At 41.9% G+C, this 12,831-nt stretch overlaps 1 protein-coding gene across 2 annotated transcripts in view; it reads right to left on the reverse strand.

Moving 5' to 3' along the window:
* CERS2 (ceramide synthase 2) overlaps nt 1-12,831 on the reverse strand; it is a 45,639-nt gene that overhangs the window by 11,822 nt on the left and 20,986 nt on the right. Inside the window, exons 2-3 of one of the 2 annotated variants that reach the window (XM_075193554.1) lie at nt 7,990-8,163; nt 4,345-4,462 (exon numbers count right to left, since the gene is read on the reverse strand). In XM_075193554.1, coding sequence (XP_075049655.1) covers nt 4,345-4,462; nt 7,990-8,162 — 291 coding nt within the window. In that variant the 5' untranslated portion in view covers nt 8,163. Of the gene's footprint in view, nt 1-4,344; nt 4,463-7,989; nt 8,167-12,831 lie in introns of both variants that reach the window. The other variant, XM_075193553.1, reaches the window with a different exon arrangement.

The following is a 12,831-nucleotide window of genomic DNA, read 5'->3' on the forward strand; positions in this document are numbered from 1 at the left end:
TTTGGTTTCTGGGGTACCTTTTCTTCAGGTGATACAAGTAATTTCCCCCCAGTGGCCTATCCTTTCCTTTCCCATAGGCTGTGGCTGACAACTTCTAAAAGGGATACATGTCGAGTAATGTATTAAAAAAATTGCCCTCTATTATTATCACCAACATTTTCTTATATAGCGCCAGCAAATCTGTAGCCCTGTACATTTAGGAACAAACACCGGAGTAAAACAAGACTGGGTATTATAGACAGAGAGGTAAGCGGCCCTGCTTGCAAGCTGACAATCTATGGGACAGTATGCATTGGATACACAAGGTTAAGTGCTACCCCAGGGAGGATAAGAGGGTGGTTGAGGAATATTATAAGCTTGCCTGAAGAGGTGGGTTTTCAGAGATTGTTTCAAGGTTTGAAGACTAAAGGAAATAGTCTTACTGTGCGAGGAAGGGTATTCCACTAAGTGGATGAAGCCCAAAAAAAAAAGTCCTGTAATTGGGAATGGGGGCGAAGATCTTGTGCAGAACGGACGTGTTGAGTTGGGAGATCTTTGAGACAAGTGAGGAGATGTATGTTGGTGCAATGTTGTTGATGACATGAGATGTATGTTAGTAGAAGATTTTTCTATTTGATTCAGTAAAAAAACAGGCAACCAATGTAGAGACTGAGAGCGGATCAACAGTGGAAGAACGATTTGCTAGGATCATCAATCTAGCTGTTGCATGCAAAACAGACTGTAGTGTTGAAAGTCTGATTCGAGGAAGACCAGTGAGGATGGTATAGCAAGAGTCAATGCAGGAGATTAGTGCATGAATTAAAGTTTTAGCAGTGTCTTGTGCAAGATATGTGCGTATCCTGGAAAAGTTTTGTTTTTTTTAAATGTAACAGGATTTGGATATAGATTGGATGTGGGGAATAAAGCATACCCATAGATTGTAAGCTTGCGAGCAGGGCCTTTTCACCTCTTTGTCTGTTTTACCCAGTTTGTTTATTAGTTTACTATGTTTGTCCCCAATTGTAAAGCGCTACGGAATATGTTGGCGCTATATAAATAAATGATGAGGATGATGATAGTATTAGTACGCTACATAGCTGAACCAAGGAGATCATTTGGTTTATGGTATCTCTGGGTCAGGAGAGATCATCTAGTCTATGATAACTCTGATTAAAATAAATTTTGATAGATTAGTTTAGATAAAATTTCGAACCGAAGGCTTCCTGAATAAGAGCGTTAGCTCTTCACAAAAAAACCTTGGTGGTGGCATGATTGGTAAGGCGAATGTAGTACGCGAGACAGACAGGAAGAGTTTTAATCATTGTTAGACTAGGTCAGTGTTGGCTAACCTATGACACTCCAGGTGTTGTGAAACTACAAGTGCCAGCATACCCTTGCAGGAATAAGCTGCTACATATTGGCAAAGCATGCTGGGACTCGTAGTTTCACCACACCTGGAGTGTCACAGGTTAGCCATCACTGAAATAGGACTACACTGGACTAGGTGGTTGTTACTGATTGAACCATTGTCACACAAGTCGTGCAGGTTCGGGTAAGTGCTGGATCGTGACAAATCTATGCTGGTGACCTATTGGCCTTTTTTAGTGAACCATCTTACAGTTATAATAGACCATTTTTCAACATTTACAATTAATTTCTCCAATTTGGAGTGGATGGAACTGCGTGAAGATCAACACCTACAAACCCACCCCCATTCCATCTCTCTCCAATTAGCTAGAACCCCAAAAGCTTTCCTTTTTTAGGACAGCTGCTCAATTTGGAGAAGGCCTTCTTTAAAATGATCTAGTGAAATCAAAAGTCTGGGGAAATCATCATCATCAGCTATTTATATAGCGCTACTAATTCCGCAGCACTGTACAGAGAACTCATTCACATCAGTCCCTGCCCCATTGGAGCTTACAGTCTAAATTCCCTAACACACACATAAAGAGAGACAGACAAGGGTCAATTTAATAGCAACCAATTAACCTACCAGTATGTTTTTGCAATGTAGGAGGAAACCAGAGCACCCGGAGGAAACCCACTGCAACATGGGAAGAGCATACAAACTCCGCACAGATAAGGTCATGGTCGGGTATCAAACTAATGATCCCAGTGCTGTGAGGCAGAAGTGCTAACCACTAAGCTGCCGTGCTGCTCAAATGCTTAGATCTCCCAAAAGGATGAGTTGAGTCTTCTACACTTACCGGATTTGGTTCCGTGCTAAGCTACTTTTAGAAATCCCTCAGTAAATAGTGCATTTACAGCACCCTAGTCCCTGACTTACATACTTCATTTGCTGCATCAAAATCTTCCTCTATGCTTCAGGCCAGAGATGGGAAAACGTTGCTTTCGTGGTTAGAAAATAAAGGGCTTGGAGAATGTGGTCAGCCACGAGCTCTGACAATAAACCAGTGGTGTCGCTCTACATTTTAAAATATAAATTATCACAAATTGGACCCTATGTTGATACCTTGCTGAGCATTAAGGTAGAAGAGTCTGAGCATATCATATTATCTACCCCCGCAGCTGACATGGTTTCTGGCAAAAAAAGAAAATTAAGACAGCAATGGTGCCAAGTTTTGTCTTTTCTTTATAACATAACTAGGTGTCGATTCTCTCTGAACCCTTTTCCAATGCTTCTAGCTAATTTACACTCCTGGAAAGTCAATAAGAAACTCAAAACACCTACAGTTAATCTTATTAGCAAACAGGGAGCTGGTAACTTTGCTTAGAAATACTGACTTTATCAATGCAGCAATTATTCACAAAATGGCCAGGTGACTAATTTAGGACATGACTGCCTCCCCCATGATTCTTCGGTGGTCCAGAGGGGTCTTCCATGCTGAGCTGTCTTCACCCAGTACATTTCAACTTTCATGCCAGAACCAAAGTCCAGGGCTGTAACTAGAGCTTTGCTGTAGGGGTGACCGCCAAGTGCGCAACGCTGAAGCAGAATGCGGTTTTTGAATATTTTAGGTTCATTTGGTTAAATGGAGGGCTAGAGGGGCGGCCTTTTTCTCTCGCCCCGGGCCCTAAAAGTTTAAGTTAAGGCTCTGTCAAATTCACACACACCTTAAGTTAGTGCAGACACAAGCTATGTTTATAGAAAAAGTCTTAGTATTGGGAAAAAAAACAACCCCCCCCCCAAAAAAAACCCAAATCCATAGGTTGATAGATTATATATTTATATATCATTTACTATTTATAAATAATATATAAATATATATAATATATATCATTACTTTATATCATAGCAAGCATGTTAAATTTAACTTAAAATTACAATGTTGTTTTTGGTCTTATGAAAATAAATACATTTTTTGGAAGGCAATCTTAAAATAAATAGAAATGGAAGTACATTTAAATGTGTAGTGTGATGGTTAATGATATCATTTAAACGGACAACAGTAGAAGTGTTATAAAACTACACAATAAACTATCAAACTCCTTATTGTCTGAACAAAATGGCACAGTTTAAAAGATCAGTCTAAGTTTATGAAATATAGAGGGGTAGAGTATACTGTATACAATGGACAATATCACATTTAGAAAAAAAAACCAGATAAAATATATCAATAAACACAATTTATACAGTTATGTGTCATTTTGATTGAATACAGGACTACTGAAAATGGGCAAGAGTTAATCAACAGAGCCAGAACCCCTCCGTCTGCCCCGCTGTCACACTCCTGCCCCTCTGTCACACTCCTGCCCCTCTGTCACACTCCTGCCCCTCTGTCACACTCCTGCCCCTCTGTCACACTCCCTCTCACTCCTCTACCACGAGCCAGCCATAGAAAAAACCAAAGAGCACATAAACTTACCAATCCGCGCGGCGCCGGGACCCAGCAGACTCCTCTCTCCCGCAGCTGTGACTGAATATCGACGTCAGTGACAGCTGCGGGAGAGAGGAGTCTGCTGGGTCCCGGCGCCGCGCGGATTGGTAAGTTTATGTGCTCTTTGGTTTTTTTCTATGGCTGACTCGCGGTACCCCAGTGACAGCGCCGCGGCACCCCTGGGAGTCGCGGCGCACACTTTGGGAACCGCCGCTCTATGGACATTATTTTATAACTATTTATAAATTTACCTATTGTGGCTAATTGAGTTCTTAGAAGATGGCACTACACAATTAAGGTTATGGTAATGATCAAATTGTTCAGTGTTCTACTTTGTATCTGGACAATCTCTCAGTTCTAAACACCTTAGCCACACTCCAAGGCCTGGTTATATCAGAGGAAAACTAACAAAATAAACAGCACAAGTGTCTTTAATGTCGACGACGAAGAGCTTTGGCCTGGAGAGACAGGCAATGCGAAGGATTCTGGTATAGGAGCAATACCCATTCACACATTGAGATCATACCTGTCTGGGGTGCTTCGAGCCGCTTGTATAGAACGCCTGCAGCACCGGATTATGAGCGGCCCGCAGCTTCACCTTGTCTTTCACACCCAGAAGGCTGGCGAGTGGGGTCGCTGCATAGCTGCATGGGAAACACATTGCAGAAAATAATGTATAGGACGGCACAGTACGTACACACCTACGTCGTCTGTTACAGGAACACCACCAAGTAAAACTATACCCAAATACAAAATCAATCAGAGCCTTTTACTTGGCATAAATTCAGGTTTCACTTTAGAAATAAATCAAGATTCCCCTCTGCCAGATCGAATCTGGTGTCTTTCTTCATTTAATCAACGTTCATTAATAATACTTAGTTTGATAAAGGTTTTCATGGCTTCTGGGAGATGTGGTAGGAAAAAGAAGAGATGGGCAGAGCTTCAACCACAACATAAAGCCTCGCTTGCCTCGGAAAACGCTCTAAGTGGCAGAGGCTCGAAGATGCAATTCACGCCACGTCGTCATCCAACATGCATCAAGTTCGCGCACTCCAGAGGAAATGGCTGCTCTCTTAACGGTCAAGGAGGCACACCTTGAATTTGGGAGTCTCTAGGACATTTCTGGAGAGTTAGTAACTCCCCACTATCCCAGGGGAGTCAAGAGTTTGATTCCTACCAATGTCCTATCGGTGTAGAGTCTGTGGGCTTGAGTCATTAAGGAAAGTAAGGCAAAAAAAGGAGTACGTTTTCTCCTGGACAAAACCATGTTACAATGCAAGGGTGCAAATTAGTTTATTATTTTACACATACGAGAAATACTGGCCGTTTTGTCATGTAGCACACAAATGCTTGATAGCTTTATTTTTACACTGAGATTTAAACTTGATCTAGGACATGCCCAACCCCAACTATAAATCTGCCATCACATTTTAAATTTTCCTCCCCTCCAAAGCAACATGGTTTTACCAAGGTGCAAATGTACTCAATTTTTTGCTTTACTTTCCTTAATGAATCAAGCCTAGTGTGTTTAATTAAGGCGTAGACATAGGTTCTTTTTCACCCACATATAAATGCTTTGTGTAACAATGAAAACTTATTATTACACACTAACCTTCTAGTACTAAGGAGGGAAAAAAAGACCCACACTCTCCCTCTCCAAGAAACTAGGCTGTGTGCACCCTGAGCCGTTCTCCTCTCCTCCCCTTCTCTACCCCTTACGGATTAGCCGAGAAGCACAGGACGCTGGGTAACAGGATTTCACACCACGTTATTTGCAGAATAAGGAAATGTTTTCAATGTTTATCTCTTACTTTAGACATATTGTTTCCTTGTAATGTTTTATTGCTGCAAACACTGAAAATAAAGATTACAAAAAGAGACAGACGATGATGAAAACCACGTCATCGTCTCTTTATAGCCAGCTCACTGCTCAAAACTAGTAAACAGGTACTTAAGTAATGTCAGGTAAGTGCAGGGACGGACCTAGACTTTATTTTTCTGGGGGCGGTTTAGCATAGGCATGCCCCCTTCCATTCTGATTGGCTGGCTCCAGTCCCACCCCCACCCCCGCGATTGGACACAATTTATAGGTAGGCTTGAGCGGCTGTATGTGTGTAAACAAGCAGTCATGTAGCTGTATTAAACTCACACTAACAAAATAATATTTCCACTGCACAACTGAAAAGATAAATATAAATCATGTTATTTCAAGTATATACACAAGATGAATGTATAGCAATCTTCTTATAAAAGGAGTTAACAATTCTGTTTATAATGTTTACCTTGGCTAGAGTGACGTTTTTGGGGGCATCTTTGATCTAGTAGATCAGCCACATGCATTTAGACATGCATAGAATTTACATTTTGTACGCCTTCATTGCAAATTAGCCCCTGTGCGCACAATGAAGGCGTTCGAAGTAAAGAACTGGGCAGACTAGTGCTTCAGAAGCGCTAGACACGCCCCCCATTGTGACCTGGCCACGCTCCCTGCCCCAATACCGCCTACTGAAACCTTGGAAGGTAGGCATTGAAAGCTGCACTGCAGCACAGTCATCCCGTATGTGTACTAGAGATTTTACATAACTGGTCTGGTAACATTACTTTTGCTGCAATCTCAGAAATCGACACTTCTGAGTTGGACCCGTATTAATCATGCACCCACTTTACTAATTATGCCAATGAGATGCTAAAATCCCTACACACAATGGGTGGGCATTACGGAATTCTACAGAAACCTGTAATGAATTAGAAGACTACTGGTATTTCGAGCAAACAGTGCACCGGGGCCCATGGAGATAATGGGGTCCACTAATGGCAGATGCAGAGCGTCGGGGGCCCTGGGTTCCCTGCACCGGGGCCCACAGCTCGCTAGCAACGCCTCGGGCCTTCCTTACCCAGAAGTTGAGGATCTCTCCTCTGGAGCATTTATCATCAACATTAGTGGTGGGAAAATTAACAAACATAAAAAAAAAATAAAACGCAATTCCATCCTTTGGCCATGGTTTGGTCCCTGGTTATGTTCTGCACAGCCTATTGCTGCATTTGTTCTACAACTCATGGCTACAGGGGTACTTAATAGACTTGTTTTATTACAGATTATGCTGGCCGTCAAAATAAATGTTACTTATAAATGGTGTGGTTTATGTGTCTTTAATACCCAAGATATCAGTTTTTCAGAAAAGCATGAGCTGAACACATAACCTAACAATAGGTGTAGTGTTTAAAGATCTTGAGGTATCCGGAATAGACATCGCTTCCCACGCACAGCATTCTGTACTGAATGCTGTGCAGGTGGAAGTTGACGACTGTGATTGCCTCTCCCATTACCCAGGGACCGGTGGCTTTGCCGTGACCGTCCGTTTCCTGCGCAGGTGGTGTAATAAAACACACCAGGACCTCACTCTACTGCCTAGTTGGCAAGATACAGCAGGACGTACAGTTACGTCAAAGTGACAGCTAAACGGTGTGATGCCGAGAGAGAAGGAACCTTTAAACAACAGGTCACCGCCTTAGTAAACATAACTAAATAAAATGTGTTATCTACATCCTCAGAGACGCCAGAAAGATAAATATTTTATTTGAATGAATAGTCCCGGTTATATTTCAGGAAACAGATTCAATTGTTAAACTGTGCACACATACTGTTTTGGCTCTCTACTGGGATATGTGTATTCAAGAGGTCAGGCAAAGACCCATCTTAAACTTTAACCGCTTGGAATGGAGGAATATCACCTAAGCCTTGGGGGTGGGATGGGGAGAATATTTTTTTTTTTATTTAAATCTTAAATTTGATATATTTTAACACCAGTGCATTCAAAGTCTCGTTTCGCTAATGAAATACATACTCACTCACACACATCTATCATATATTATAATATATATATATATATATATATATATATATATATATATATATATATATATATATATATATATATATATATATATATATATATATATACATACATATATACATACACACACACATATGTATATATACACACACACGTGCATTGAGATCTAAAACACTACTAATCAACAGACAATAGTTAAACATAATGAAACAATTTAGAGTTTATGCATGCATAAGGGACAGAAGGAAACAGGGGCTTATGGGCCAATATGTTCAATCAGAGTTTCTGCTTAAAAACAAAACTACTACAATACTCACATTTCAAAGATGTACCGCAATACGAGGAAAACTAAAGCAAGCGGCAATGTGATGTACAGGTCAGAAGCTTTGGCGTACGTACGACCTTCCTGATCCTCAAGGTCGGCCCAGGTCAGACTATTTGGTAGCCACAGCTTATCCCACCAGAAGTAGTCGTAAATGGTTTGCAACATCCTGCTGGAGAGAAGAAGTTACACACAAAGAAGAGATGAGGAACAATGCATACATAGGTTGCAAAAAAAAAAAAAAAGTATTAAAGACACATTTGTGAACGTTATCGCTGTATAAAAGGCTGCTTGCATTTTCATTCGGAGGCTCTGGGAAGCAGCAGCGGTGAATGACCTCTTATAAAAGGCCAAACGAGAGCGGCTTTGTGTGCTACCTTTCTCTAGTCCTCCTCTAGATTTACATATTAAAATCAGATTACGCCGATATCCTGTGAAGCTATTCTGTGTTTGAGTTGAATATTAGCCAGTTCTATGAAGGCTCTTTAACTAGCAGATTGCTGGGGAAAAGTAGAGCGAGGTTTTTGTTTTGCAAGTTATTGTGTCACATACCATACATCATCATCCTCATTTATTTATATAGCGCCACTGATTCTGCAGCGCTGTACAGAGAACTCACATCAGTCCCTGCCCCATTGGAGCTCACAGTCTAAATTCCCTAACATACATACACAGCCTAGAGTCAATTTATTAGCAGCCAATTAACCTACCAGCATGTTTTTGGAGTGTGGTAGGAAACCGGAGCACCCGGAGGAAACCCACGCAAACAAGGAGAGAACATACAAACTCCTCACAGATAAGGCCATGGACGGGAATTGAACTCATGACCCCAGCGCTGTGAGGCAGAAGTGCTAACCACTAAGCAACCATGCTGCCCATTCATCATCATTTATTTATATAGCGCCAACATATTCCGTAGTGCTTTACAATTGGGGACAAACACAGTAATAAACAAACTGGGTAGAACAGACAAAGAGGTGAGAAGGCCCTGCTCGCAAGCTTACAATCTGTAGGTCAGTGGGAGTCTGATACATAAGGTTAATTCTACATATTATATTTTGGTCCAGCCAGATTGCAAAGGTTAAAAAAAAAAAAAAAAAAAAAGGAAGGGATTAGTATGCTATATGATCCAGTCACACAGCAATGTTTGTCAGAGGGTTGTGTAACAGGTGGTAATGGGGTAATCTAGTGAGGTTAAGAGGGTGGTAGAGGAATATTATAAGCTTGCCTGAAGAGGTGGGTTTTCAGAGAACACTTGAAGGTTTATAGACGACAGGAGGGAATTCCAGAGTGGGTGCAGCCCGAAAAAGTCCTGTAACCGGGAACAGGAGGATGTAATGGGAGTGGATGAGACACGCAGATCTTGTGCAGAACGGAGGTGTCGAGTTGGGAAATATTTTGAGACAAGAGAGGAGATGTATGTTGGTGCAGCTTTGTTGATGGCCTTGTAGGTTAGTAAAAGTATTTTACATTGGATTCGGTAAAAAACAGGCAGCCAGTGTAGAGACATACAGAGTGATTCAACAGAGGAATAACGATTTGCAAGGAAAATCCATCTTGCTGCCACGTGTAAAATAGATTGTAGGGGTTTGAGTCTGTTTTTGGGAAGACCAGTAAGTAGGGAATTGCAATAGTCAATGCGGGAGATGATGAGTGCATGAATTAAGGTTTTTGCAGTGTCTTGTGTAAGATATGTGCATATACCATTGTTTCTTACATAGATCCAAACACTATATAACTTACAAGGAAACAGACCTGTCCCCTTTGTTATTTAGTTACCGTATTATGACCCTATGGATAAAATTAACATGGTGCGCACGGTGGCAAAGTGGTTAGCACTTCTGCCTTACAGAGCTGGGGTCATGAGTTCAATTCCCGACCATGGCCTTATCTGTGTGGAGTTTGTATGTTCTCCCTGTGTTTGCATGGGTTTCCTCCGGGTGCTCCGGTTTCCTCCCACACTCCAAAAACATACTAGTAGGTTAATTGGCTGCTATCAAAATTGACCCTAGTCACTTTCTCTGTCTGCCTGTGTATGTTAGGGAATTTAGACTGTAAGCTCCAATGGGGCAGGGACTGATGTGAATGAGTTATCTGTACAGCGCTGCGGAATCAGTGGCGCTATATAAATAAATGGTGATGATGATGCACAAACAGCAACGCAATTTAAGCCACTCTCAGCAGAGTGGAAAAGCATCTACTGTACATAACATGATCTAGTCTTCAGACCTAACTTGTCTATCATACACGACACAGTCCTATGCCCCTCAGTTTCAGGGGCCTAGTCATTAAGACTTAACCCAGGCGTATATATCGACCTGGGCCAATTTAACAAGCTCCAAAAGGCCATTAATAGGCCCGCCAGTCTCAAAGTACAACCCCACCATATATATCGCCAGCTCCGTTAAGTATTCACCCCTGAACGAAGTGTAGGTCACATGGTTGAATCCGCTTTTGGCGTCAAACTTCTGCATTTTAGATTTCGTGGTAGTCTCATAATCTTTATGGCTTGTTAAGCGCATCATTGGGAATGTTAACTGATTGATTATTTATGGAAAATCTCAGTCTCTGTGCCAAGATGTCAGGGTAGTTCAGAGTCTTACGCCACAGGTTTATTGACTTATTGTATTACATCTGCCAACTACTCAGTCCCATGGGAAGCTTAGTGACAGGTACCGCATAAGAAGCATTTGTGCAGTGTTTATTTGACAGCAAAGAGGTTGCGCTCATCACTAGACACTAGCAAGGGTTCAGTAAAAAGTCCAACTTACAACACTATGAACCTAAACGACACCGTTAAAGGTTATACTTATTCCTTAGTCCGGCACCAGTCTATGAAGAACGGTGGTGAATCACGGAGAAGGGTATGTCTGATACTATAGTTTTATTGGAGTCTATGGCTAAGGGAGGGGAGATCTTGCTGGCGATTTTTTTGGGGGCATGGCTAAGTGAGAGGCGTCAAGTGGCCCCACCCCCCACGCTGTCAGAACCATTCTACCCTATTACGTGGGGCCGTGATGACGCGTGAATCGTGTCGCTAAGCCCCACCCTCACCAGTTAACTTAATAAACTGGTTAGTAACCTGCCAGGTTCCCGGGAAGACTCCCAGAAATTCGTGAGTCTCCTGGAAATTCCAAGAGAATAGGCAACTATGGACTATGTGTAGCCTATGATGAACAGGTGGGTCTTATGTACACAATAACTGCCCTGTCCATTCAGGCACATTAAGCATTTACATTTTGTTGTATTAAAAATGTATTTTCTTTTTTCACTCTTATGATGCAGTAAAAATGTCCCTTTTCTCCACACTATTTTGTGCACCACACCAAGCAGGGGGGGGGGGGGGATTTAATTATCTGCAAAGTGTCTCACGGACGCCCGGAGATACTTTGCGACAGAGGTTTTGACAGAAACCTCCGCTCATTTTTTTCCCCTCGCACCTCAAAAATGAGCGGAGATTTCTAGCGCAATTGGTGCACGCCACATCACCATCAATGGAATCCCCCCACCCCTTAATATGAACATCTTTTATTTACGAAGCACCACAAAAAGTCTGCAGTGCCGTACATGAAATGTACAGTAGTATACAATACAGACAACAATCTATAATACATTATTAAACAACATAATTCTACAAATACCAGACCTCTACCAATTAACAGATTACACACAGATAACGTGCTGACGGCGACCATGTTCTTTACGGGACAGAGAATAAGGCTGGGTACACACTATAAGTTTTGCAACCAACTACTGGGTCAATACAGCGATATACGACATTTTGGGCCAATATTACATTAGTGTGTATACATAAACGATGAATGATAGTCATTCCAAAAAAACAATCGTCGTTTCATTTGATTGTTCAGCAGAACTATAAATCTTGTTACGAATCTGCACGGTGTACGCACTCACTAGCAGGATCTCCATAGAGTTTATATAGTCATCTTTTCAACAGATGGGTATGACAGATGAAGAGCAAAGATCTGAGGCTAAATCTTTTAACACATGTATAGTGTGTACATATGAATCGGCATGCTGATTGAGAGTTTACATGACGTGGTTGGCTTCGCCATCTGTGGCATGATGACAGTTCAGAAATTGTGTCCTATGTCCATGTATTGATGCCTATGGAGGTGGCCATTTTCATGGAGACCAAAATTTAATCAAAGACTGACAGCTAAGACAACATGACTTCAGTAATGGAGACAGAAATGTAAAAGACACTTCAGTCTTTAGAGATTCATTAGCTGCTTTTCTTTAACGCATAGTTGCCTACTCACCCGAAATGTCCGGGAGACTCCCGCATTTCTGGGAGACCGCCCGGGCGAGCAGGGCAAGCTCCCGGTTCTCACCCCGGCAATAGATAAGTGGTGGGGGTGGAGCTTAACGATGCAAATATTGTGTCATCTTAGCCCCTACCCCTGCTGTAATTGGCCAAAATTGTAACAATCGCTTAGGGGGCAGGGCCAAAATGATGTGTTTCGTCAAGTCTTGCCCCTGCACGCCAACTTCCTCGGGATCCCCCTGAAGCAGACGAGGGAAAGTTGGCAGGTATGTTGTAGATAACACATTATAACACATTGGTCAGAAAATTCTGTAGTGTGTACCCAGCCTAAGAGTTATGGCAAAAAAAAGGGCTAATAAACATGGCTCAGATTGGTCTACCAGCCACCAGACTGGCGGCATGGAATACCAGCCATGTGACTTGGCACATCATTGTATACAGCCAACAGAACAGGATCCACTATGTCTCCTGGTCAAGTGGGATCTGGCTGCATATATTTAAACTGGTCAAGTGGTAATCTAGATTTTTCATTTACTTGTTAATATTTTT

The sequence above is a fragment of the Mixophyes fleayi genome, chromosome 12 (genome assembly GCF_038048845.1).
Source record: "Mixophyes fleayi isolate aMixFle1 chromosome 12, aMixFle1.hap1, whole genome shotgun sequence".
Lineage (NCBI taxonomy): Eukaryota > Metazoa > Chordata > Amphibia > Anura > Limnodynastidae > Mixophyes > Mixophyes fleayi.